The sequence below is a fragment of the Cygnus atratus genome, chromosome 15 (genome assembly GCF_013377495.2).
Source record: "Cygnus atratus isolate AKBS03 ecotype Queensland, Australia chromosome 15, CAtr_DNAZoo_HiC_assembly, whole genome shotgun sequence".
NCBI classification, from domain to species: domain Eukaryota; kingdom Metazoa; phylum Chordata; class Aves; order Anseriformes; family Anatidae; genus Cygnus; species Cygnus atratus.
The window spans coordinates 13,918,448-13,944,730 of NC_066376.1; the positions used below are offsets into that span (position 1 = coordinate 13,918,448).

Consider the following 26,283-nt stretch of genomic DNA (forward strand, 5'->3'; position numbering starts at 1 on the left):
ATGCTTTAATATATGTCTTCAGTCTGCTCTCTGCATAATCTGTATTGAAGATGATTAGCATTAAAGACAGAGGAGACTGCAGGTGCCAGCATATGCAGACTGGTACGATCAGGTGCGTTACCAGAAGCGTTAGGGAGGAAGTTAGGAAGTTTTCTGGCTGTGTAATCTATTATCCTACAATATATACTACTATTTCTGCAAATATATCATTATATAGCATTTAATATTAGCTGCTATTTGTATTGGCATACATTAGAGGGAACACAGAGGATAGCCTGGCTGCATTGACTGAACCCTGGGTGATCAAGGCCAGAACACTGCAGAAGGTGCTCCCAAAACAAAGCAGTCGTCTGCCAAAAATGCTGCAGCAAAGCTTTAGAAAGGCTTCAGGGGCTGAGACCCAAGGAGCTGCTGCCAAAGGCAGGAGGGCTTGTTCCTGTCCTAGCTCTAGAAACTCACGCTAGAGAAAGCACACTAGAAGCAAGGGACTATGGATGTGTTGTTTTTTTTTTTTTTTCCCCTCTCCTGAGTGATAGACTGCTTGCCTCTCAGTTGGCAGTACAAGAGGCTGACGGTAACCTTACCTATTGGCAATGGCTGCACAGGACTAGCAAGGTAACTTCTATGATTTGAACATATGCAGGCATGTGCACGCAGATGATCATAATTGCGGTAGAAAACAAATATGGTTTTGGTCCTGCACAGTGTTTTGCACAGGTTTTTGCTACTATAAGGAGCTGTGGAGTGACCCAATAATTAGCTGCAACACATTTGTGTACGTACAAAGCAGCAGCTAATAGATTATGGGCCTCTTTAAAGTCTCATCTTGCACTACAAAGGGGTCTGGTCCAGTATCTGCTTCCATTAAAATGGTTGAGGCTGAATTACCCTAGAGAAGTATGCATGTGAAAAGTGTGTTAGAAGGCTAGATGTTTTCTGATAAGGGCATCACAGCATCCCCTTCCTCATCCCTGTGGGGATTTTATTTTGTACACAAATATATTTCTTTTAACTGTTCAGTATCATGCAAACCTGACATGCGAAGGATTCGATTAAGTCATTTAATTGTACAGACAGGCAGCATACAACAGATGTGCTTAAAATATTTTATTTGTCAAAATGACAAATTGTTAATTTTTTCCATGATAAAAAGATTTTTATTCTCCTTTTCTAAATCAAACTGTTCACACAAGAGATTACTTTCCTAATTCCAGATGAGAAAAGTAGTATTAACAGTTACACTGATTGTCATACTTCAATTTGAATTTTAATTGAAACATATCTCATGTCATTTATTGTACCACTAAAAAATCTCATCTACTCATAAAGTCTCCCAGGAAAATCAGAAATGTAATTAGTGAGAAAACTGTATTTTGCTACTGCGCTCAAGTTGCTTTAGTGATAATTGTGTGTTTTTTTTTTCTTCACCGTAGAGTTAAAAACATCTGCAAAAAGTATAGGTACCGTTAACTGTGCTGTGCAAACTGTCCTGAGGAGGTAACTAGCCCCGGCTGGTCCAGCCCTTCCACTGGGAGTAGACTCAGCACGCCTTCTGATCATGCACCGGAATATGTATGAGGTCAGGGACTTCTGGCTCAGTTCTGCCGTTCCAACCCCAGAAAAAAACCCCAAACCTATCTTTTACTCATCTTCCAGTTTTAAACAAGAAAATCCTAAGTGTCTTATAATTCATGTTTTCATAGCACAAGGAAATATTTAAAAATAAATCAAAATGTTTGTTTCCTGAAATAGCAGCTTCAAAAGACAAAACTAGGTGTAATGCCTTATGGGCCAATTTTAAGGCTATAAATCAACAGCAGGCAGATTACTTTGGGAGAGGGGACGGAGTAAAAATATAATTAGCTAAGGATTTTTAGTTTTTTTTCCCTTTTGTTCTTTTTAAACCAAAGTGATTAAAAATAGAAAGCCACAGTTCTTCCTTTTTCCCTGCACAGATTTATAAAGCATTTTATACTGTCAAGAGTATCTCAGACAATGCATTAACATAAAAGTTTAGCACCTTTTCATGTCTTAGACTCTTGTAACATTAAGAACAAAAGAAGCAAAGAATCAATTTTTGCTATTCCTAAGCATACAGTGTCCTTGCTTTCAGTCCAAGCTAGTAGTTAGTCTATGCCTGTGGAGACTGTGCTGATGCTAGAGTAGGTGCAGGTTACTCTGACCAGAAATAGCTAGTTTTTTAAAGTGAAATTAGTTACTGTTCCCAAAGTAACACTTCACAGGAAAACACGAGACACAATAAACCCTTTTGGCCTAACTGAAACAAAACCAAACAAATAAAAAGAATAAAATCACAACTAACCAAAAAGTATTTTTGCCAATGGAAACCATGAAAGGATGGTCCTAGATGAGCTGTACTGTACTCTAAGTGGTTGGAAAGGTTCTCTTCAGTTAAAACACTTCCCTTTGGACCTGCAAAGCACTTGTTATTTATGACTGGTTACAAAAAACATAATATAAAATGAAGATGTTTTGGGTTATTAAGCTGTCTTAACCGTTTTGTAAGTATGACGTCTAAAAGAAAGTCTTTTACTCAAAAAATAGCTCTTCACAGATTCTTCTTGTATCCTGTGGGGATGTGACACTGTGGCCTTGTGTTCTGGAGTCTGTGAAAATTTCATAGTCGTTCCCTCCCTGAAAAGAGAAAAGGAAAAAAAAAAGCAGAAGAGTTTTTAACATTATTTAACTTAACATATAGTCACAGCCTTAGGGTGGAAAAGGAGCACATAAAGACAATGCTGAAAAGACTGAATCACACGCTGACTTAAAAGCTGGCTAATGAATGACAATGAGGACACCTTTAAAATAGCTTCCTTAATCAAACTGAAATGTAGGGCTGATTTAACTAGTGCCTGGTACTAAAGCAGGTTACTGCTGCAGTACTGTGATCCTGCTAGCTCTGCAGGGGGCCGTTACATTTGGAACTGGTTACTGGGGAGAGGATGCTGATGAAAGACTTAGTCTTTCCTAACTTAGCAAATACTCAGCAGTAGCCTGATTTCTGTTTGGAAACACAAAAGCAAGTAGCATAACTAAACAGAATTTGCAGGCAAGTTTTATTTGAGGTTTCAAACAACAACAACAAAGTTCCCTTCAGGTTAATTTCCAAAAGAGATGGCCCTTCTTGTAAACTGAGGGACAGAAGTCTTGCCTGAGATATCATCTTCCAGAAAGCTTTAAAAACAAACTGCAAACCACCATTTTGTGATTTTTTTTTTTGCATAACACGTTTATACCACTCCTGTGCTGAAACTTCTGCAGAACATCACAAACACCTGCATGAGAACTTCCTTACCCGCACATTAGAGTTGGTAATGAAAGAGTAGAACTCGCAGTCTAAGTTTAGCCATGGTTTTAGTTTTGTATAGCAAACCAGTATCAACTTTTTAAAATTGTTTACTTGTTAATATCCAGCTGTAAACCTTGTTCCAGAACAGATATTTATAACTTACTTGCATTATTCTCTTTCTTCCAGCTTGGTTTCCTTCCTTTTTAGCTACATGACTGTTAACATTGTTGATCCTTTGCTACTGCAGCATGTTGGCCTTGCTACCTACTGGTCTGATGTGGCATTTGTAACTGGCTTCTAGTCACAGGAGAGTGACAAAAGGCTCTTTCACAGCTGGCCGAGGTGCTGCCAAAGGTGCTACCACCTGCGTGAGCAGAGATCCCTGAGAGCAGCAGCTTCATGCGCTACCGGAAGCGGTATCTAGTTTTTGTACATTGCTTGCCACACTGCTGTCTAGTGAGAAAACAGCAACTCCTGCTACTTCACAACTGAAAATGCTGCACTAGCAATTATGGAGTTTAGGGGCAGCTGATTTTAAACCCTACACCAGAGGGAAAGCTGGTGTCAAGTGGGGTAGGACGACTCTTAATACAAAGCCTGTATTTTTCTTATAAAAACTTGGCTTTTCTAACTTTATAAAACTATGACATTCTTTGTAACTTATAAAATTGTAAGCTCTTATAGGACTAAGCCTTTTCTTATGCAGCTTAGCCTGACACCATCCCTTGGCCATGTGCAGGCAGCCTGAATTTCATCCAAGTCCTTGTGCTTGCTACTACCCTTTGCTAGTCAGTTCTCTGCCCAGTATTTTCAAAAGCCTGTGAAACAGCGTATTGTGTAGCTCTCTCAGGGATTAGATATAAGTTCAGTTTCTCAACAGGGGACTGATAAAGTGGTTAGCAAAGATACCATACGAAATTAAATGGAAAATAAATGTTCAATAATCACCAGCCAAGAAAAACCATCTCTCTACAACAATCAAATAGGATTATCAGTTTTCGATAGTCAAGTCATCTATGTTTTCTGATGTAATTACAGAAGTACAATTTAAAAACATCTTCCAGTACTACCTCTGTTAAGTACACTCTGCTCACTTCAGAAAACAGGAAAAATCTATGCTCGTAGCTATCTCCCAGCATTCTGCTGACAGGTATTAAGCACAGGCCCACGTTTACATATATATTCTGAATTCAGTTCTAGTCAGGCGTAAGGCAATTGATTAGAACCTACACTCCTTGCAGTTTAAAATAGCATCTCCAAAATGCATATATGAAACAATATACTCACTGGCATAGTCTTATCTCCAAAGAAATAAATTGTCTCATATCCGTCTTTGGCGATGATTCCTAAGCAGTACCTCTTATCCCAGCCATCTGGGAACACATCGAAGCTTATCTGGCCTCCTAGGATAGACGTGAACCAAGCAATCTTTATTATAAGAGCACAGTTGTTAGGAGACAGTGAGGAAGAACAAAACTGAATAAAATTTTTAGTAGAAGAAACTTTACAGAAATGCTACGAGACCCTGGAGCTGTCTTAAAAGTATAGAAAGTAGTTTACAGGGTACCAGTTATTACAGTTGTGACTTACTGATTATTATTTAACCATTAAACAGCTCTGAAAGTCTTGGCAACTTCCCAAACACCATTGCCTTCTCTAGAACAAATTGATTTTTTTTTCTTTTAAGGTTACATTTAATCTTTTGACTTTTGGAAGGAAACCACATGACTAAATACAGCCATTGCTGTACCATACAGTGTCTTCATCTTGTAAATACTGAGAAATAAATGTGTACGGTGTCCGAATCAGAGAAGACCTGCCTTTACTGCTGTATCGACTTTTATTGTGGATGAGATTGCTTCATACTGATATTTTTCTGTCTTTATGCAAAAGCTTTTTAAGGCTTTCAAAATAGGAAAAGGAGGAACTCAACCTAACAGGACACTGACTAACAGGACAACATTTTTTTTTACTTTACTATTACCAATACTGCACTGATATTAAATCTTAGATTTTCTTTTTGCAGTGTCAAGGACTAGGACAAAATGTCCCAGTTCCAAATCTATGGACCTTATCAATATATAAGTGTATTTCCCAGTTGAAGTGAGTGTCAAAAAGGTATTTACAGCATGCTTTAGGAGAGCAGTTCACTTCTGTCTTAGTGTTTTAACACTATACCAATAATGTCACCCATATGTCTTCTATTAATTTGAAAAAAGTGAAAGGCAAGAATTTTTGTAATATAGTAGGGGGGAAAGGGAAGAAAGAAGAAATGTATGGAAAATTAAGTCCACCTTATTATCACATTTTTTTTTTGTTTGCACTTGCTTTTGGATTTTTTTTCCTCTCCTTCCTCCCACTCAACGCAGCTATAGAACTGAAGAACCATGGACTACTGGAATAGTACTGATGTATTTCTGATCAAAATTGATGAGCAGAATATTTAAAAATGAGCAGAATCTGTCACACAGCTAACATTGAAAGATAACGAACTGATGACAAGCAATGACATTCTTTGTTGGTTGATTTCGCTTAAAATGCACCAAATGAAAACCTGGAAGTAAAAAAAGGCTGCACTGCATGCAGTGAGGGGACGTGATTTGTTTTAAATGATATTTAAATGAAATGGTTTTCAATTAAATTATTTCAAATGTGATACCTATAGAAAATGTGAGGCCTTTTCCTGCAAATTCTCTTCGTAAATCAGCTACAAATTTCTCTCTTATATGTTCCTTCTGTTTAAAAAAAAAAGGGGAGGGGGAAAAAAACCCATCAGCTATGTGCCGCATTAACTCAGGAATAAAAAGACAATCAAAAAAAAAAACCAAACCCACCCTCAAAGTACCCAAAGCTCCGAGCATCAGGACTAGTGCGACAGAGCTGTATTCTGTTACTACTGAAAGCATGCTGAGAGTATTTCCATGTTAATCTGTTACCAGCTTGTACAAAATAAGAGCAAAACTTGACATACATGCTGTGATATTTGCATTTCTATCTGAAAATCTTAGGATGCTAAGGATACCTCCTTAGCCTCATCTCGCAGCAGAGTTCAGTTTTACAGATGGGGTGACTGAGGCACAGGAAGAATGGTGCGACTCTTCTGACACCGTGTATTTCAAAAAGGGTATTTTCAGAATGCCTTGGGCTCCGTTAACCCAGTCACAGGCAATCGCTGCTTTTAAGGAGTTAGATTTCAGTTTCTGTATCACATCAGAAGCAGCTGTTACGGTGCAGCAGGGAACAGAACTCTGATACCATGGCTCAGATTCATTTCAACCTCCCACGTTTAGCTGTGTACAAAGGAAAATAAATGAGATCAAATAGTTTGATCTCGATTTTTAAGTTCTGCTTTAAAAGGCTTGGAGAGTTGAGAAGAAAAGGAATAGTTTTATTGACTTGAATGGATGTAGGCTGGGTATACTAAAGAGCGCTGCAGGTAAGTACGGTTTTGTCTATGACAGGGGGTTTTTCAGGAACACGTACGTGAAGGTAGGACATTCAGTACTCTGGACATAGGGTTAAAAGAAACAGGAGCCAAGCCCACCTCTTCTGCAAGTCATTTCAGTTAACTATTGCAACAAAAAACTAACTACTGTATATATTTTCTGAAGTCTGAAGAAATATATTAGTTAAAAACACACAGAAAAGATTAAAATGAAATACTGGACAAAGTATAGAAGGTTCTTTTTTTTTTTTTTTTTTTCTTAAATCATAACCTGGCTATAACTGCCTCTTCCAGAAGAGTTGGATATTTTTCAAGAGTTGTAACTCACCTTATCAAGTTCATAGAACTCAATTCGTTCCTCCTGGCTGCAGCTTCTTCCAATGGGGGACACGTTCAACATCCCGTTACGGAATTCAATAAAAGTGCCCCTGGAAAAAAGAAGTGATTAACAAGACAGAAAATAGATGAAAAATTGTTCAAAATACTGAGTATCATGATGAGGTTTCATTTAATTCTAAGAACAGTGGGAATCAGGTATCTCCTTCAGGCTCTCATTGTATGCATAAAACAAATATAGGAACCAGCATTACTGACATGAGGGAATCTTTTGGACTTTTATTTGAATCTAGCAACCTCAATGTCATCGCTACTGACTTTTAAAGGTATGATTTGTTTTAAAAATGTGACTGGAGCATCCTGTCAACCAGACGTTCAGCCACTAGCATGCCAGCCTGTCATCTTTTAGGTGAAACAGCAAAAAAGAATCTTGGCAGAGTTTCTAGCTAGCCTCACACGTGGTAGATATTACTGACTCGAGCAGCTGCACCCTTGCAAACACACAGAATTGATCTTAATTCATACTTCTCATCTCTGGAAAGCATTATGCTGCTGAACTCCAGACTTATCAAGGAATACTCCTACTCAAAAATAGAACTTCCTTCCCTCTCAAATGAGTGATCAATTGGTATTTCAAGTTCTGTAGAATTTTTTCAGCCTTTTCAATCATTTTCACCTGCTCCACTTGGGAGCTTGTCTCTGTATGCATGGATTGATCTCTGTTTCATGTCTACAGTGTTCCTAAAACACAAATTATTCATTTTTTTAATGAGAAGTCTGCTTTACATCCCAATGCTCAACACTATAACATGGAGAATATGGTGATCCCGAGATGCGTGTATGCACATACCTTTTCTTTGGCAGTTTAATCTTTGCAATATAACTCAGGCAGTAGTTGATTAGATCTTGAAGTATGTCCTCACCCAGGTGACCCTGAATGTTCTAACAAAATAAATACCATTTAACCGAGGGTCCAGAATATGAGATTCCAGAAATAAGTCACACAGAAAACACAGATAGTAGATAATCAGAAATGGATAATACCACAAAGAAATAGTCCTTCAATAAGTAAGTCTCAAGTGATGCACTCACGGTACTAACTTAAGGATCCCATTTTTCTTTTTGCCTACTTTGTTTTTTAACCATAAAAACAAACACTCATTTAATATGCTCCCTACTAGTACTTGCTTTACAAGGAAACATTGCCAAAGAGAGCAAACCTAGAAAGACAATTGCAGTTAATGTCTGCTGTAGCCATGCATGAGGAATGGAGATTGTGACTGCAATAAACTGGAAACCACTGCTCAAAGTCAGCAATTTCAGCCAGGATCTCTTAAATTTTTCATCACTATTACTTATGTTGAAACAATGTATGTGACTAAAGTATCTAGAATCAGTTGTTTATTCATTTAGAATACCTTCTAGCATATATAGGGTATCAGAATGTATGCTCTGAATACTAAAAAGTATCTACATTAGAGTTAAAAGAAACTTTCTAAACCCTAAGGCCTAACAGACACCAGCTAGGAAGTGCCAGCTTCCATAGGAACTCCAGGGGCAGAGGCCTGGCCACATGTCCTATGGTTGAGTTGAGGGAAATGCAGTTCCAGGATTTTCACTGTTCTTATCTGATTGGATGTTCCAGACTCCAGATGTGCTTTTGAGAATATCAGAGAGCGAAAAGACCTGCTACAGAAGTAACATACAGAAATAGCAGAAATTTTGGCCTTAATGAGGGCGATTATAGAAGACTGCACTGTAGCAAGAAAGCAAAATCTTGTTTAGAAAATTTCACCTTACTGGAAATTTCACACTTACCTGCTTGCTGAAGAATTTCCCATCTTTGTATGCTACAAGACCATTTTCTGGAAACACGTAGTCAAATTTTTCAACCACTACAACCAAACAAAAACTTAGTAACTTTCCTCTATACTTCCCCTATATTCTTAACGTAGAATTGTCTTACACATTACGTAGGTTAAAATACAGCAAACATTAGATCATAAAGTGTGAAAGATTCAGCAGCATAACATCAAGCACAAGATTAAAACCGCTGATTTCTCTCCAAAATTAGCACACACCTCAAATCACATTTAAGTCTTTCAGTCAAGTTATTTCTATTGTTGCTTAAAGTTTCTTCTGCAAACATGTTCATTTGCATTAAATGTAAGGGGCTGAATATGTCAAATATTGCAAAAACTTGGCACGCAGCCAGGACAGACAACAAATAAAATACTACTGTTTTAGGTCTGTTTTCTCAGTGGTACCAACCTACAGGAGATGACAGAGTTGTGAGAATCCCGCTGCAATGCAAGAGGAGATGGCTTACTGGGGACCACTGCTACGCAAAACAAATTCTGACTTACGCAGGCATCACAGGCTATCAGTGGCATCAATTAAGTAGAAACCATTCAGGAGTCTCTCAAAAGGCTAACGCAAGCATTCATCTCTGCACAGTAACCCCACTGCTAACGACATCAGGTCCTTCGGGGACGAGCTAGGACGGAGGAGCCTACACACATGTATGTAACATGTAGTTACATGTTAAGACACCAGCGAGATGGATGCCTTCCCAGGCGCTGTCACGGGGTCAGGATTTCACTGTTCACAGCGATCCCTTAAGAACACACGGAAATGCCTGCAGAACACAGACACTGCTTGCAGGTTGTAAATGCCTGTCAACAGCTGCTCATAAATTGTGTGCAACGTGTGAGAAAAGAAAGGTTTACAGCAAGGAAGGAGGAAGACGAGCAGGGTTAACATTTAACCTTCAGGACTTCCTTCCGAGCAACCCCGGGCACCAGATTGCGTCAGCCTCCATCCTTACCGTCATCGCCAAGCTGCTCCTTGATCTTCTCGAAATCCGAGCCTCCGACGACCCCAACTTTCACCTTCTGGCGCAGCCTCTGCAGGAACTCGGCCATCTCAGCCGTGATTTTCTAGATGCCAAACCAAAGCAGTTCGGTCTGTCAGCGCCTTGGCGCCAGCACCTGCATCTCGCAGTGCCCGTTAAACCCCAGCAAAACCGCGCAGAGCTTTCAGAAGCGACGGGCGCTTTTCTGTTTGTTGCCTTTTTTTTTTTTTTTTGGCAGTGAACGTGGCCGGCAAGGACCCGAGGCAGCCCGCCCCAGCCCGCCCTGCTGCCCGCGGTGCCCCAAGGGCCCGCCGCCGGTACCGGGGCGGGTGCGGCCCTGTCAGCTCAGCCCGGCCCAGCCCAGCCCAGCCCAGCCCGCCCCGGGCCCCGGGCACTCGCCTGCCGCGGCGCCGTGAGGGTGCCGTCCACGTCGAAGAGGCAGAGCGCGGCGCGCTGCGACGGCACCATAGCGGCACGGCCGGCTCCGGGCGGCGCTGGGCGGGCCGGGAGGAAGCGGAGCCGCGAGGGGGCCGCCGGGAAGCGCCCTGCCCGCCTCCCCTCCGCCCCTTCCCTTCCCCTCCGGGCCTTCCTCTCCCGGCAGGCGGCGCGGGGCGGCGGCGCCATGGCGCTGGTGAGCTGGGGGGGAGCGGGGCTGCCTCAGGGGCGAGCGGGGCGGCGGGGCAGGAGGGGCCAAGCCGAGGGGGGGCCGTGCCGAGGGCCCCCCGGTGCCCGCCGGGGCCGGCAGCCGTCCCCTCCCATCCCGTTCCCGCTCGTGTAGCGGTGGTGCTCGCGTTCCTCTCCCCTTTGTGGGGTTGCGTCCGCTTTTCGCTGTTTTTCTGAAATTTCTGTTTAATTGATGGTTTCGCACTTCGCTGGCCCCGGGTTCTCCTCGCTTTGCTGTGGCAGCATCTCGTAGCCGCGGGCTTCGCTTTTTGATGCTCCTGAAAATACCAAACTCCGGCGAAGCATGGGGTGCCGTCAGGTCGGGCTCAGCTAGCTGGCCGTGGCCCCAGCCGTGTTATAAAAGCGTTTTTCCCCCCTCAGCCGCAGGAGGTGCGGGTGCGAGCACCCCTCCCGCCGGCACCGCGCTCACCACAGGGCGGGCGAGCGGTGCGGCCGGGCCCGCGGACAGCCCGGGGGGACTCGTGTGGTGACCTGCGGGAACGTCTCCTTACAGGTGAGGCTCTGCCGGGTTAGGACCGGTGTCCACGCAGCGCCATCCCTGGGGCGACGCCTACAGAACGAGCTCTGGGCAAGGAGGCGGGAAGAAGCAGCTGCTCGCCCTCCCTGTTTCTTTGGTACCTGGCTGTGTTTACAGCCACAGCACTGGCAAATTGGTGGTGTTAGTGCTCATCTGCAGACACAGCGAGTGCCACCTGCGTGTCTGTGCACTTCGGCTCCTGCTGCTGTGGTCCAGCCGGCGGCTGTAGCTGAGGAAGCAGAAGAGTTCAGAGTGGTCTACAGCTTTCCGGGGATTAAGTACTGCAGAGTGCTGTCGAGGCTGAAGCTGCTGCAGACTGCGACAACCCTGGCTGTGCTGCCTCCCGTCTGCTACCTCTATCTGCAAGGCCAGGTTTCTCAGACTGTCCTCCTGTATACAACTGGCGTTGCTTTGTTTGCTGGTGTGATGTTGTATGGTATGAGCTATTTTTTCAGATGAATTATTGGATTAATCTACCTAAGTGAAACTGGCAGAACTGTCAAAGTGGCCCACTTGACATTTTGGGGAAAACGGAATGACATTTACTGTCCCATAGAGACAGTGATGACTTCAGATGAAGCTGGAGATGTCAAAGGGGAGCTACTTCTCCAGTTCAAACGATATAATAGTAAAGATACCTTGTATTTTACGACTAAATATGGCCAGGTTGTAGACAGACAGAAGTTCAGGCAAATATTTGGAGAACTTCAGTGATACAATAACAAATTTCCAATAATTCTGCTTGTTGCGTTGTTCCTTGTGCTTATTCTTCTATGAAGTCTTTGATAAACTGGCATACTTATGTCATTTTCCTGTGTGACGTCTGCTGGTGAGTGTGCTCAGCATGGAAAGTAGAAATGGTAGTGAACAATCCAGTGGATTAAACGTCTTTGTAGCTAGTTTACGGTGTGAGTAAGATCACTTCTGTTTCACAGTAAGCGTGCCCGGTATTGCTGTCACATTGCTGTTCTAAGAGTTACAAGCTCATGCGTTAACAAGCTGTAAATAATACATGTAATACTGCAAAAGTTCTGTCAGATTTTGAAGTCATTGTTAAAGAAATGATACATTGCCCAGCTCTTAGGAGTACACAGGGACGATGGCTGTGAGTCCATCTTCGGGGAAGTGAACAGAACTTGGCAGCACAGTGATGTGTTGTGCTAGACGAGGTGATGGTTCAGTCCTGATGTAAAATTAAAGACTGGGACGGCACTTCAGAAGCCTCTAACACAAATTTATTTCCCACTGAAATGCAGGAAAAGCGTCCCTAAGCTATGCTGCTATGAATTACAGGGACAGTGTATGATCAATCCCTTTTTTTTTTTTTCAGTTTATATCCTAATAATTGCAATCTTTATCATCTGGAAATCTGGAGCTACTTGTCCTTCTTTGCATGTATTCATGTTTATGCTTGTTTTAGGCTGTATGTATGTATGACATTTAATCACTACTGTAAGCACTGCTGTTACCACTGCTGTTTGTGGTGAATGGAGTCAAATCCAGGTGGAGGCTGGTCACTAGTGGAGTCCCCCAGGGCTCAGTACTGGGGCCAGTCCTCTTCAATATCTTTATCAATGATCTGGATGAGGGGATCGAGTGCACCCTCAGTAAGTTTGCAGACGACACCAAGTTAGGTGCGTGTGTCGATCTGCTTGAGGGTAGGAAGGCTCTGCAGGAGGATCTGGATAGGCTGGACCGATGGGCTGAGGCCAACTGTATGATGTTCAACAAGGCCAAGTGCCGGGTCCTGCACATGGGGCTCAACAACCCCAAGCAGAGCTACAGGCTGGGAGATGAGTGGCTGGAAAGCTGCCTGGCCAAGAAGGACCTGGGAGTATTGGTTGATAGTCGGCTGAATATGAGCCAGCAGTGTGCTCAGGTGGCCAAGAAGGCCAACAGCATCCTGGCTTGTATAAGAAGCAGCGTGGCCAGCAGGTCTAGGGAAGTGATTGTCCCCCTGTACTCGGCTCTGGTGAGGCCGCACCTCGAGTACTGTGTTCAGTTTTGGGCCCCTCACTACAAGAAGGACATGGAGGTGCTCGAGAGAGTCCAGAGAAGGGCGACCAAGCTGGTGAGGGGTCTGGAGAACAAGTCTTGTGAGGAGCAGCTGAGGGAGCTGGGCTTGTTCAGCCTGGAGAAGAGGAGGCTCAGGGGCGACCTTATCGCTCTCTATAGGTACCTTAAAGGAGGCTGTAGCGAGGTGGGGGTTAGTCTATTCTCCCACGTGCCTGGTGACAGGACGAGCGGGAATGGGCTAAAGTTGCGCCAGGGGAGGTTTAGGTTGGATATTGTGAAGAACTTCTTTACTGAAAGGGTTGTTAGGCATTGGAATGGGCTGCCCAGGGAAGTGGTTGAGTCACCATCCCTGGAGGTCTTTAAAAGCCATCTAGATGTAGGGCTTAGTGATATGGTTTAGTGGGGGACTTGTTAGTGTTAGGTCAGAGGTTGGACTAGGTGATCTTGGAGGTCTCTTCCAACCTAGATGACTCTGTGATTCTGTAACTCTTAAGTTCCAAAAACTGCAGTAAATGTTGCCAAAAATTATCTTAGACTACATGAATTAACAACCTTCTGTTTACTACACCACAGATAACAGTTTAGCCTGGGAACCCAGTCCTCTAGAGCACCACTTGATTTGTTTGCTCACTTGGGCATACTTTAACATGGACAGTGCCCTTGCCAAATACCCTTCCACTTACTGGATTTGCATACCTCCTTCCCACCCCCAGGCTGATTTTACCTGAAATGAAAACAGGTAAGACAACTAAAAGCTATGTTGAATTAAAGCTGAAGATGAAACGTGTAGTTTGTGTTCTCTGGAATTTGGAGCGTTGATCGCCTCACCACATGTATCCTGAAGGATGTTGGTTTCATTCTGTGGTGTTAGTATGATTCCTTCTTTGCCAAAACCTCCACAGAAACAAAGAAGCAGGATTTAAACCTGAGAAAGAATCAAATCTGATCACTTTTAACAGGTAAGATTTTTTTTTTTGAATTGTCACAAGCAAGGCAACTCCTTACACTGCTCTTCTAGCTATTAGTTCATTTGGTATTATGGCAAATAAGCTAAACTTCACCAAGAGCAAAGTCTGGAGAATTCTTTTCACTGTTTCTTCCTCAGGCCTATTGAAACCTCTGTCTCTTGGTGGATCAGCAGATGCAGGTAAGTAAAACTGGCATTATAACGTACAGCCTAATCATGATTTACTCAGGTGAAACTTCTCCTAATGGGGTCCTTATTATTTTAAATTTTGGCTAATACTGAATGGTGCAGCAATATCAAAAGGAAAATATTTTTTACTTGGCTTAAACACTTTGGCAGCAAAGTACGGGTTGACTGAAGTGGATTGCATGCATATAGGAAGCTTTCTGGAGGTTTGTCTATCTTCGTAAGAATATATTTAATAAGCACTAGTGATTCAGTTTAGGCATATGCTAGGTTTAAAACAAAGAGTCTTGGAGAACTTCAATTATAAATATTTTATTTAAGAATATTGATTACACGAGATGTCTTTTTATGAATCTGTGTGCTGTTACTAGTTACACCATGAAGTGTAGTTAAGTATTTGTTTAAACATTTATTTTGGCACTGTCCACAGTATGCTGTAAACAATATTAACTTTATATGCTTCAGCTGCAGTGCTTCCTATGTATTCTCTAACATGATTTCATCAATATGTTGTACACAATTATTCAGTTACTGAGTGTCAGTAAAAATTATAAAAACACCTAGAGTATTCATAATAAAAGTGAAGATGTGGTAAGACTTCAAATTACTGGACCTTTGCTTCTGTAGAAGTACAAGACTTGCTAGAGACACTTACTAAAACTACTGCACTGATATGTTGAACGAACTAATTCCCAGAATGTGGTCAAACACAGTTCTTGTTTTGACTTTCCTCTTGATGATAATACTCTTATGAGGACAGTGATGACAGTGAGGTTTTGTTGAACACCAATCCACCAGTCCTTTCTCCAGATTTCAACAACCTCTGTTCAAAAACCTGCCTGGGTTCTGACCAGCTGGTACCAGAATTCTGGGTTCTGCAGAGAGGTTTATAGAAATCCCATTATTTCTAAGCTAGCAGAAGTCAGCTTTCTTGAGTTGTCCAATACCAGTAGTCAAAAATAGGAAAATGGGAAAACCATGATTAAAACTTACCAAAGCAGGTAAGAAACCTTTCACAGTTTGGCAGCTTTATTAAACATATATAAATCCTTTAACTGCTCTGCCTCTTATGTACTTAAAAATTGCTGATAGGGCAACTGTAAAGTCTAAAAGTGGTCCCTCTTTTTTGGTGCATAAATACAAAAGTTAAACTTGCTAAGGAAAAGTCAGATGCCTGCTAGCCAAAGAAAGAGAAGGGGAAAAAAAAAAAGCACCAGAACTAGTTCAAGTCAGCCTTAAGCAAATAGTAAAGAGTACATAGTAAAGAGATGTCCAGAACAATTCTCTGAAGAGGATAAAAGTAACAAAGTGTTGCAACTTTTTCATCTTGTGGCTTTCTAGAAGACCTCTGAAGCATCAATAACTTAAGAGTAACCTATTAGAACAACACAACTACTTCGCATTATAATGTGCAGTTAGGACTAGGCCTTCACTGTAGTGGCTCTGATGTCAGGTAATGGCTAAGATCAAGCAATTCTGCTGGAGTTCTACAACATCCTTATTCACGTAGAACTTGTAATAGCTAAATTAATGGCTATTATGGCATATTATGGGCAAATGGTAAAATAAGCCCAAATAATTGGAGATTGCTGACAGAGATGGAAATAATGTGCTTCACACAATTCTTTAAGCTTTGTCAAATTACATACATCTCAGCATAGCTTTCTCTTTTCTAATTGTAAGAGAAGTCAAGAGTTTTAAAATCCAGGACAAGGAAAGAAGTACTTCACTTCTACTCATGGCACTGCACATGTGGCTGCGTGCATCAGTGCCGCTGAAGCAGTATGTATAGGCTAAAGGCTAGGTAGAGCAGTGTCATGATCCACGTGGTATGGCAGACTTCAGTATTCAGGGGAGTAAAGCTTGAAATTATTTTGTAAAATATTGTACTTGGCAGTGGTGGAAAGCAAAGCTTTCCCTGAAACACCTCTTTTGTTCCATCTACCATTAGAGAATGGCACTTTCTGCATGGCAGGCATGTGGCTTTTAATACTTGTTGCTGCTTCTGGACACAAGTAAAGCTACTGGGATTATCTGTGAAAACAGACTGTACCAGGTCGTATTTAGACAACTTAGTCAGGGCCATGGATGCATGGAGGACTCTGCAATTAATAGGACCCAAGGATGGAGGGCCACCGCTTCTGTGCACAGTGTAGGACAGCTGCGGGTACCTGCTGGTGACCAGTACCAATACTCTGCCTGGGTCGAGTTTGCATGGAGCAGCGTGCCTTGGGCAGCATTACAGACAGAACACAACCCTTAGTTTATGACTTTACACTTATCTTGTAAGTGGAGAAGACATGAATTAATGCAAACTAATCTCATAGTCAGTTAGTTGTTCAGTGTAAGAGAACGGCTTTTTACTTGAAGTTTGCTAAGATGTCACTGAAAATGTTCAGAAAGAGGTGCGCGTGATGATCCTTGAAGATCAGCGTTGGACGAAAACGAATTGATCTGTCACCACAGCCTCCCAGTACAACACCTAAGACAAGAAGAGTTTCTTCAGTCATTTCCACCATTGTGAGAACTGCATTTTCTGAATATTTGGCAATGTTCACATCATTGGGGAGGGGCAATAGAAGCTTCCCAACTCACTGCTAACCATACAGTCACACAGAGTATCATCAGTTGGTGGTGTACTGTGAAGCAAATGGCTCTACCTTTTCTCTCTGCTGGCTTAGTTTTCAAGAACAAAACATTACTGATGTCTTTTACACTCTAAAATTTCATTTCACAGTAGTTAGATGCATCACACCTGCTTCTTTCAAGAGATAAAAGTAACAAAAAACTGACGGCTGCAAACCCAGGACCCACAGTTAAATTCAAAGAGGATATTAGGTTTCAGAGCATGAGGTTCTCCTCCTGAAACACGGGCTTGTCTACAGCCCGTGTAGTAAAAGGGGCAAGCAGTTGTAGATCCCCATTTTTGGGGACTCAATATATTGTGTTATTAGGTGTTACATAAAATTCGATGTCCTCCCTGTGTTTTCCTGTGTGACAGTTAACTTCAATTTTCCTGATCTGTTTCTAGAAGTAAGCCATGCCTAGGTTCACTGCAGAGGAATATTAAAGTGACATCAGAAATACATGCCCTGCATAGGCCTCTTTAGTAGCATCAGACTTAAGGAGAAAGATAAAGGTGCACGTACATGCAACTGACTGGTTTAAATGTTTATGAAAATACATCTATTTCCAGAAAAGCCTAAATACAGCTTGTTTATAATTCACTTTTGTCCTTGGATAGTGTAGTACGCACGCCATACAAAAAAAGGACAATTTAAAGCACTACATATCCTGTTTGTCCTTTGAAGCTAAACTACACACAAATTGCCTTACCTTTGTTTCTGGCTATTGTGATTAACTTGTTTCTAGTTGCATCATTTGGAGTGTCAAATGAACAGAACGTTCCTCTTCCTCTAACTCTGCTGATAAGATGGGGGTAACGAGCCTGCAAAGAGAGGTGAGGATGTATGCATGGCAGCTGCTGCAACAGAGGACACCAGGTGGCAAGCTCTGCCAGGCATTCTGCCACATGAAGAACCTGCTGCCTCCTCCATTTTGGGGGAGTGGAGCTATTGCACACTGTCTGGACATCTGACACAACCTTGTGTCCTGTTTGCCCCTTTCTGACAACAGTCTGAGTAGCCACAGACTTCAAGTGTTTAAAACTGCATGAGGTTGGATCCTAACAGATCCGCAAATTTCCCCTTATCTACAATAAGCCTTCCAAATGTTTACCTGTAAATCCAGCAGCCCGGTCAGTAGTGCTTTCCCTGCATGGGCTGCATTGTTTAGGAGGTCTTCTCTTTTAATAACCTTAATGACTTCAGCAAGCATAAGGTTCTTGGATGGATCTCCAAGCCAGGTGTTAAAAATCCGATAGGGCTTGGAAAAGGATGGAAAGAGAGTTGCGGAACATGTTAACAGGAAAATCACTATAATAAAGAAAAGCAAGCTATCAAATTGGTCATGCAACATCTGGTACAGCAAAAAGCATGCACTAATCTCACCAAGTCCCCTTTTTTGTTGTAAGAGCAAAATACAGCTGCTCTGCTCAGCAGAAACAAAGGGCAACCAACTGCTTTATGCTATGAATTTAGTGCTCTCTGTTTTGCTAATCTGACATCTCATTGAAACATGGCTATAGATGATGTTGAAACCAACATCGTCTGTACTGGTTTTGCATTCAAGCTTTATCTTCTCCCATTTAGTTTCTTCATTTATTACACATAAAATGACATTACTATGAAGAGTAAGTCTTGATAACAGAATTCAAAATGCTTACATACAAGCTCTGAAGATACCAAGTTATCTTACGGAAAAGGTAAGGTTTTATTCAAATTGTGGCTGGTTTCCTATTGAAGATTACTTCAGCAGGCTAAACCCAGCTCTCCGCTCTCTCCCACCAGCTTTATGACCTTTGTGACTGAGAGCAATCGGAATAAACGTGAGGAAGTAAAGATGATTCATGTAAGCACAAAGCAAGTATCTAGGAAATAGCAGCTCCATCTAGCTGAACCTGCATTACTGAAGGAAAGCTTGCCTCGTCCATGGACATTACAGGTACCCAATGAAGGGGGCACCAACTAGCAGAAAGTTCCATTTTCCATTGAAAACTCTTACAGCATTTGGCCTGAACTCTTCTTTGTGGAAAAATCCTCCTGTCATCATCTTCTTACTAAATGTTACCACATCAGCTGGATCATCCAGGCCCCAATGTTCATGGGCCCAGAATTTTCCGGTGCAGCCACCTCCTGTCTGCACCTCATCCACCAAGAACGCACAGCCATGCTGTGGAGACAGATGGAAAAAGCAGGGGACATGAGTATACACTTCCAAAACAAAAATACCTCCCCTAGTGAAATGATAAATACAAGTCAATTACATGTAACATCCCTCCTTCCTCTGCCTTCACTGCTCCAAATCTCCCCTCCTCAACCACAGAGCAATGCTGCCATTATTTCCTAACCAGTCTTGAGACTCATTGTGCATTAGATTTCACAATTAGGAACTCAGCTATTTTTTCAGAAAGGTAACAGAAACATATTTTCTACCTAAACTCAGGAGCAAAATACATGTTTTTTTTGTGTGTGTGTGTGTGTGTGTGTGTGTGTGTATATATATTTCCTTTTAAAACAGAGATACCTAAAAACATCTGGGAGGAGTCTAGGTGGCATTGTCAAGGCCTCTGAGGGAAGCAGAACCTCATTTCTAGGAGTTTTGTTTGTTTGTTTTAGATGAGAAGTCTGAGCTTCCAATCTAAGTCAGACATTTGTGGCATAAAAGCACTACCAGCAGCATGATCTGTTCAGTCTAGGGACCTAAAATGATCCCGAAAGAACAGCCTTTTCAGATGAATCTGCTGAAAGAACTACTCATTTTAACTGGCAAAAAACTTTTTTTTTTTTTAATGTGAAGGACAATTTTGTTGAAGCTGCAGGACAGGGAGATCAAACTACATCATGATACTGTCATTAAAAACAGTTGCTAAGTACTTTTGGCAGATTCACATTTTAGATAAGACAAGCCTTTTCACATCACTTTATTTATGGTATCACCCTTGCATGAGCAGCTGTTAACAATGGGAAAAGTTGCTCTTTTCCAAAGAGAGTTTTCCAAATATTACCTATTCTCTTCTCTGTAAACACACACATAAGCTTCTGATACAGATGTTTGAGCGGAAAAAAGCACAAAGTAGGTCTTACTGAAGGCCACTGCTTCTAAATAGGTAACTTCACATTCTGAGTATCAAGGCATCTGCCTTTTTCATTGTTTTATTGAAACACTGAAACTTACGGACAGATTCAATTTGTTTATAATTGCAAAAGGACCTGAAAAACAAGTATGTCAAACAAAAATTACCCTTACCCAAACCTGCCTCTTCTAAAATTGTTTTAACCCACCTCTACAAATTGGCATTATCATTTAAAGAACACTACTATGAAATCCAGTGTAAATGAGTCAGAGCAATTTCTCTGTCATTTAGACAGGAGAAGAAAATTTAGTGGACTGAGGAAACCACTAACTGTGCACCAAATGTAAGAGGAACTACTGTGCTGACTATAGGAGTAGCTAGTATCTCAGTACATGCACGTAACTATCCCAACAGCTAATGAGGAGGCTTGTGAAGCTCCAGAGTGGTGGGAGAGGAAGGTATCTGGAGACAGGAACAAATAATTTCATGTTTAGCTACCAGTGAGTGAACAGTGAAATGTTTGATTACCTTTCTGGCAATATCTCGTAGCTTTCTGAAGAAGTCATCTGAGGCATGATTGTCCCCACCCTCTGACTGTATTGGTTCTATAATGATTCCAGCCACAATCTTCTTCTTTTTCCTGTACTTTACAATCAGATCTTCCACCTGTAAATCAAACATTTATGCTACATTCTCCTTTCAGGACATTCTGACATTTCTTTCCCATAAAGATTAAACCTCAGCACCAGCACGTCAACTCTTCAAAGCTATTTCTGGCTATAAAGGTGTCAGGAACCACAAGGAATCCACGAATACTTCATCCAGGATTTAACACTACCCTCTTGTTCCTAAACAATGAAGTTTAAACCATGTCCTGAACCACATTGTAACTAGTTGCATAGTTGTCCACGATGGTGTGAAAGGTCCAGCAAACTTAAGCTGAAAATACCATTGAAACCACTGTAGTTTGCTGTGCCACTGCTGTCATTCTACCTAACTTACATTAAAAAAAAAAAAACAAGAAAAGTAGATTTTGTGTCAAAACAATACTCATCTAATGTATTAATGAATGCAATCTGGGAAATTTGCCTTTTCTAATCACTCACTTAAAATACTTTACAATTAATCAGATGAAGAGGTGAAGAAATCCTGTTGCTGATAAGGGGCTTTCAGAGAAGTTCTAATTAACCTTGTAGTGCCAGTTGCTGTGATTAATAGTGTCATTTGTATTTGAAATACCACTTACAGCTTTCAGGGCCCACAGCCTGTGTAGGCTGTGTAAAGTAATGATTTCCAAAGGGAGCCAGGAGGCAAATTTACAGACCTTCAAGAGAGTGTTCAGCTTTTTTTTTTTTTTTTAAATAATGGCTTCAAGTTTGTGGATTGATTTTTCACATCCCACTTTCCTTCCAGCCCAATAAGCTATTGTGGTGCAAATGCAGGAAAGCAATTTGCTATGATTTCAGTTTTCCCTGAAGTTATGATGCAGGTTTGAATGAGAAGTCTCTCCAATCCAGCTTTGCGCAGCCATCCACGCAGTGCTGCTGAGCTCCATTCAGTACATCACAGCCCACTCCTCGGTAGTCAGAATGTTCTAGATAGCGCACTGTTTCTGTTCCAGCCACAGGGCACATCATGCCTTATTCCCCAAAGCCCTCTCTCGAGAACGAGCCCTTGCAAATGACAGATCCTGGATCCCTGGAAGCCCAACAGGGAATCCTATGGTTCTGGTACTTGCGGAGAGTTTGCCTCCCTTGAACTCGGTTCTGCCCACCTTTCCTTTCTCCTGTGCTAGGGAAGGCACTGAATCTCTGCCCACTCACTCCCTGCAGCTGTAGGCAGGATCAGAGCTCTACACCAGAAAGCTAACACAGAAAATCTGAAAAAAATGAAATACTGGTACAGGTTCTCTTTGCAGAGTATTATACACTGAGCTCTTAGTCCATGTCCCTCTGCAAAATCTGGCAGGCTAGTTCACTGTGATATAACAAGCATGTGAAATTTCACTTTAGTATAATTCATGTAGACCTTAATTCACAGTAAACTAGCTGTTCTTCTGAAAAGCAAGGACAAACTTCTAACTGTAAACAACAGTGAATGCTATTTTAATCACATGGTGTTCCAATCCCTGAAAACATTCTTTTAGTGAAAAGCAACTAATCCTACTAACACTATTCATCATTTCAAAACAAAATAACAGAAAGCTGCCAGTGAATTTTTACCTCCTCTAAACAACGGGCTTCTTCCTGTTGATTCTCTTTCACAAAGTCTTCCAGAGGATACTTTAGTCTTGGAAATGGAGCAATAGGCCAGTCCAGCGATGGAATGTCCAGTTTGTGAATTGCTTTAGAGTGAGTTGTAGCTAAGCAACCTAAACCCAGAAACACAAGAATTAGAAAAACACCTGACTAGGAACAATACAGGAAAAAAGCTACCAAGAGGTGAAAAATTGCCTGACACCAGGACTTCCTTAACTGCTTTTCTTTTTCTTAAAAAAAAAAAAAAAAAAAAAAAGGTCTTTCTTAATCGTTCCAGGTTTTTATTTTCTTTTCTGAAATATTGACTAATAGGATTTAGTCAAACTTAAGTGGAGTGCTCTAACTTTTAAGCATCACTTTCCATATGTGCTATTCCACAAGGACAGGAGAACCTCTATCAATCTGAACAGCAGTGCTCAGTCTAGATGGTTTCACCTGTTTAAAGAAAACCAGTTTCAAAGCTCTCAATTACAGACATGTTGGGTAACATGTTTGTAACGGGGAATGATCCAATATAAACTGGTAAAAACAGGTGACATCACATTTTTATATAGCGGTAATTTTACCCCAGGAGCTAGGAGGGAAGGTGCTGCCGACAGTGCTTTTCTTACCCATGGTCCTGCCGTGGAAGCCGCCCATGAAGGATAGCATAGCGTAGTCAGGGCAGCCAGGGGGCTGAAAGCAAAGCACAGTGGTCAGCGTGCGGGGCCGCAGGTGAGCAGCAGGGCCGCTGCTGTACGCAGCCCCCTCAGACACCCTGCCCTGACAGGGCCGTGGCCCCGAGTGGGGCATGGGGTTGGAGCCAAGCTGCTGCCCCTCGCAGCCTGCCCACAGGTTTCCTCTTCAACATCACCATCAAAAACTGTTATACTGGCACATTTAAACAATACGTTTGTCATCCCTTAAGATCTTCCTGACCTCATAAAGTATATCATTGGTATTAACGAATATTTGGCAATTTATACTGTTTTGTAGTATTATTTTGCACATGAACTGACACGTCAGCAGAACATTGAGTACAACACACTTCTTGTACAAACTATGAGCACACATGTACCGCGTGCCCAGGGTGTGGTGCTGGCGGCAGGGCCTGTGTGAGGAGTGGCCGGGGCTGCCTGGTGCCAGACACAGCCGGGCCCAGCCGGCTCCAGGCCCTGCCGCAGGGCACAGCGGAGCCTCTCGGTGCTGCCACGGGGCACAGGTTTCAGCCCGAGCAGAGCTCTCCTGGCAGGGAGAGGAAAAAAGTGACCCAGAGAAACCATGCCTGAGACCCACAGTGCAGCCTGCAGAGGACCCCAGCCAGCTACAGGCTCAGCTCAAGGGTCCAAAATTTGCAATTGGATTCTGTGGAATCGCCCCAAGAAAGGGGGATGAGTTGCCCTCTGAAAATTGCTCTTCCCCCTGCAACTATAAAGAAAAGTCGGAGAATTAGCTCAAGTGGGAATCCTAACGTTTAGATAGCTAAACTTGGACAAAAAGTGATCATCAGTTTCACAAATCTTTAGTCATCTCACAAAATTCCTATTCCTTCAGGTCAAGATGTGCCATCCTCTTTTCTGTACTGGCACAGCCACCTGTCTGACATGGCTGAGTAACATCAGAGAACTGTAAAAAGTAATTCTGAAGACAAGTAAAACCAAACCCTCTTCCTCCACATTTTTAAAGCCAAATGAGTTCCTTAACTCCATGGAAATGAACTGAATATGTCTCCCTAGAGAAGTGCTAGTCAAGCTAAGACCAGCAGATTATTCATTTCTAAGATATGTATCTCAAAAAGAAATTAAATTCACCATTTTCTGCTATTGCTGCATGTAAGATTTGTGACTGGCAGGAGCAAGACCACCTCAGTTGAAAGTTTATAGGATTTCAGGTTTCTCAGCTGCATCTCAATTTCCTCATCCCACCCGTTGTTAACAGTTAGTCAAATTTTAACTGCCCCCCTGATAAATTTTAAGCCATAAAATTATGGCTTCTGGAAAAATAATGACTGTTAATATTTGTACAAAATTGCATGTATTAATAATCTCCATGGACCCTTCCATCACTTTGTTCCCTTTCTAGTAAGTGAAATAAGGGAGATCTTCCCAAAATTCACAATTGGGAAGGATGCAGAAGAATACTAGCAGCTGGTCTTGAATATTTTGCAAACAGTCTGTCTTTCACCATTTTCTAAATTTACAAACCTTCAGGATAGGAAAGCCAATTTTCCCCCCAATATTCTTTTATAAAACTACAACAATGTTACATGTGTAGGCGTGGTAAAAAAACAATGTTACCTGGTTAATCATGCAAGATTCCAGTTCCTCTTTTGTGACATTATTATGGCCCCTCTCCTTGTTCTGCAAAAAAGCAAAACAAACAAAAACAGTTCTCCTTTAGTTGTAACCAATGAATTTTTAGCTGAGTCACAAACTAACAATTCCAGTATTCCAAACTAGAGCCAAGGAAGACATTGAGTGTGGTTCCTATGACTGCAATATGCATTTCATAAAACAAACTGTTTTAGATAAATGACAGTTTAAGATGTCTCCTCGACTATAGGAGAAAGAAGACCATTTCAGGGAAGTAAGTCCCAAGGAATACATGAGAATTTATTTTAGTTTTTAAGTTAAACCGCTGCTGGAAGAAGAGGAAACAGATCACACTACACAGGCGATCACATGGTTAACCAAAGAAAGAATAAGCGGTAATGTTGAATACATTTTCTTTGTTTATTTTTTCATTTCTAAAGTTGTGTCAATAAGAATTGAAAGCTTAGATGAAAACTTGTAAATAGATTCTATACTATATTGAATAAAAATCACATCACAACCTGGAGAGCCTCCAAGCCTGTATAGCAGTCATAATGACAAATAAATTCTGATTTCTACATCCAAACCTCCCCCCCCCCCCCAAACGAAAACAAAAACAAAACACTTTTAATATTTTACTCACTCTGTACCACATAAATATTGCTTTAAATGCATTTTCATTTGAGCAGGATCCACAAGACATGGTAATCACCTGTGGCAGACCCTTAGGAGCCACCTGTCAATGAAGAGAGCAAATTACTCCAAAATGTTAAGCACAGCTATAGTGTAAATTGAACATAACATCATCAGTTTCAATATAATGGGAAACCAGTCATGCCTGGGATGAGGAAAACAGATTTTAACTACACCTGAGAAAGCTCATCTCGGTTTTAGCCCCCAAAGATCTTCCAATTTAGAACAGGAGAAACACACTCAACATATTCTGCTATCTCTTATGAAAGCACAGTGAACAGAAGTTAGTGAAAATGCAGTTTGTTATCAGTTCTTGAATCCACACTGAAAGAGGCAGTATCTGTACAAAGCAGACACATCACCCTCTCACATCTGTCAAGTCAGAGAAAAAAGGTTCGATTTCATCACTTCCTGGTTCTAGTCTCTTGGAAGAGGGAAGGCAGGTGGGAAAATAGATAATCTATAATGTTCCTTGTTAAAATCCATAACATCCTTTGATATACCTGTGTCCCTAAACACAAAATGTGGCACCTCATCACTGCTATCTCAAACTTACTGATAACAGAGATTCCTTCAGTCTTTCTGCAAAGTTCTCTGGAGGTAAAATCCCTAGGGCAGGTCTGTTGATAAAAGTGCTCTACAAAGACAAATGAAGAGACATTGTTATTTTTCAGTATTACATGAAAAATATCATGTTGATATCAAGGCAGTTACATTGAATTCTAATTACAAATACCAACCAGAAATTTGTAGTCATGGCACAAAGGGTTTTAAAACCACGTGATAATATAATGTCTTAGATTAAGTTTTTCCATCTAATCTGTAATATTTTATTCTTACAGGGCACCTTAGAAAAGGTATATACTAACTGGTAATTACATTTCCTCTTCAATATCACCATTTTAGTCACCCAATCTCAATTTTCCTTATACACAGGAAAAATATACCTTAAAATCTTAATTAATTGCCTTCAGTTGGAGTAGCTAAATCTAAATTCAATTAAGGTAACAGTACTTTCTTCCTTTTTGGGC

At 41.5% G+C, this 26,283-nt stretch overlaps 3 protein-coding genes across 11 annotated transcripts in view; 1 reads left to right on the forward strand and 2 right to left on the reverse strand.

Annotated features, from left to right (window-relative positions):
* Window positions 1-1,092: 1,092 nt before the first annotated feature.
* PMM2 (phosphomannomutase 2) lies at window positions 1,093-10,574 on the reverse strand. The gene is made up of 8 exons (XM_035548723.2): window positions 10,345-10,574; window positions 9,919-10,030; window positions 8,910-8,986; window positions 7,942-8,033; window positions 7,084-7,183; window positions 5,970-6,045; window positions 4,598-4,713; window positions 1,093-2,655 (listed from the first exon to the last, which is right to left on the reverse strand). Exons 1-8 carry the CDS (start codon window positions 10,567-10,569, stop codon window positions 2,551-2,553), a joined length of 903 nt encoding a protein of 300 aa, XP_035404616.2. The 5' UTR covers window positions 10,570-10,574; the 3' UTR covers window positions 1,093-2,550.
* On the forward strand, window positions 10,568-11,882 carry TMEM186 (transmembrane protein 186). Its single transcript, XM_050713908.1, is given in 2 exon segments — window positions 10,568-10,576; window positions 10,973-11,882. Coding segments are annotated over 2 exon segments (897 nt in total). The 3' UTR covers window positions 11,861-11,882.
* A 2,732-nt stretch (window positions 11,883-14,614) lies between these two features.
* Window positions 14,615-26,283, reverse strand: part of ABAT (4-aminobutyrate aminotransferase) — a 60,264-nt gene continuing 48,595 nt past the window's right edge. For all 9 annotated transcript variants that reach the window (XM_050713796.1, XM_050713797.1, XM_050713798.1 and 6 more), the window contains 10 exons: window positions 25,809-25,889; window positions 25,203-25,295; window positions 24,545-24,607; window positions 22,880-22,943; window positions 22,233-22,381; window positions 20,539-20,676; window positions 18,939-19,106; window positions 18,054-18,200; window positions 17,652-17,763; window positions 14,615-16,797 (listed from right to left, as the gene is read on the reverse strand). In XM_050713796.1, the coding sequence (XP_050569753.1) occupies window positions 16,676-16,797; window positions 17,652-17,763; window positions 18,054-18,200; window positions 18,939-19,106; window positions 20,539-20,676; window positions 22,233-22,381; window positions 22,880-22,943; window positions 24,545-24,607; window positions 25,203-25,295; window positions 25,809-25,889 (1,137 nt within the window). In that variant the 3' untranslated portion in view covers window positions 14,615-16,675. The remainder of the gene's footprint in view (window positions 16,798-17,651; window positions 17,764-18,053; window positions 18,201-18,938; window positions 19,107-20,538; window positions 20,677-22,232; window positions 22,382-22,879; window positions 22,944-24,544; window positions 24,608-25,202; window positions 25,296-25,808; window positions 25,890-26,283) is intronic.

Bases quoted from the DNA above. Each gene is read 5' to 3' on its own strand.
- PMM2 (XM_035548723.2), bottom strand. From the start codon at position 10,569: ATGGCGCCGCCGCCCCGCGCCGCCTGCCGGGAGAGGAAGGCCCGGAGG. The intron at 8,987-9,918 runs GTAAGGATGGAG...GTTTGGTTGTAG, and splicing joins GGAGCAGCTTGGCGATGACG to TGGTTGAAAAATTTGACTAC. The intron at 2,656-4,597 runs GTGAGTATATTG...TTCTCTTTTCAG, and splicing joins TTGGAGATAAGACTATGCCA to GGAGGGAACGACTATGAAAT.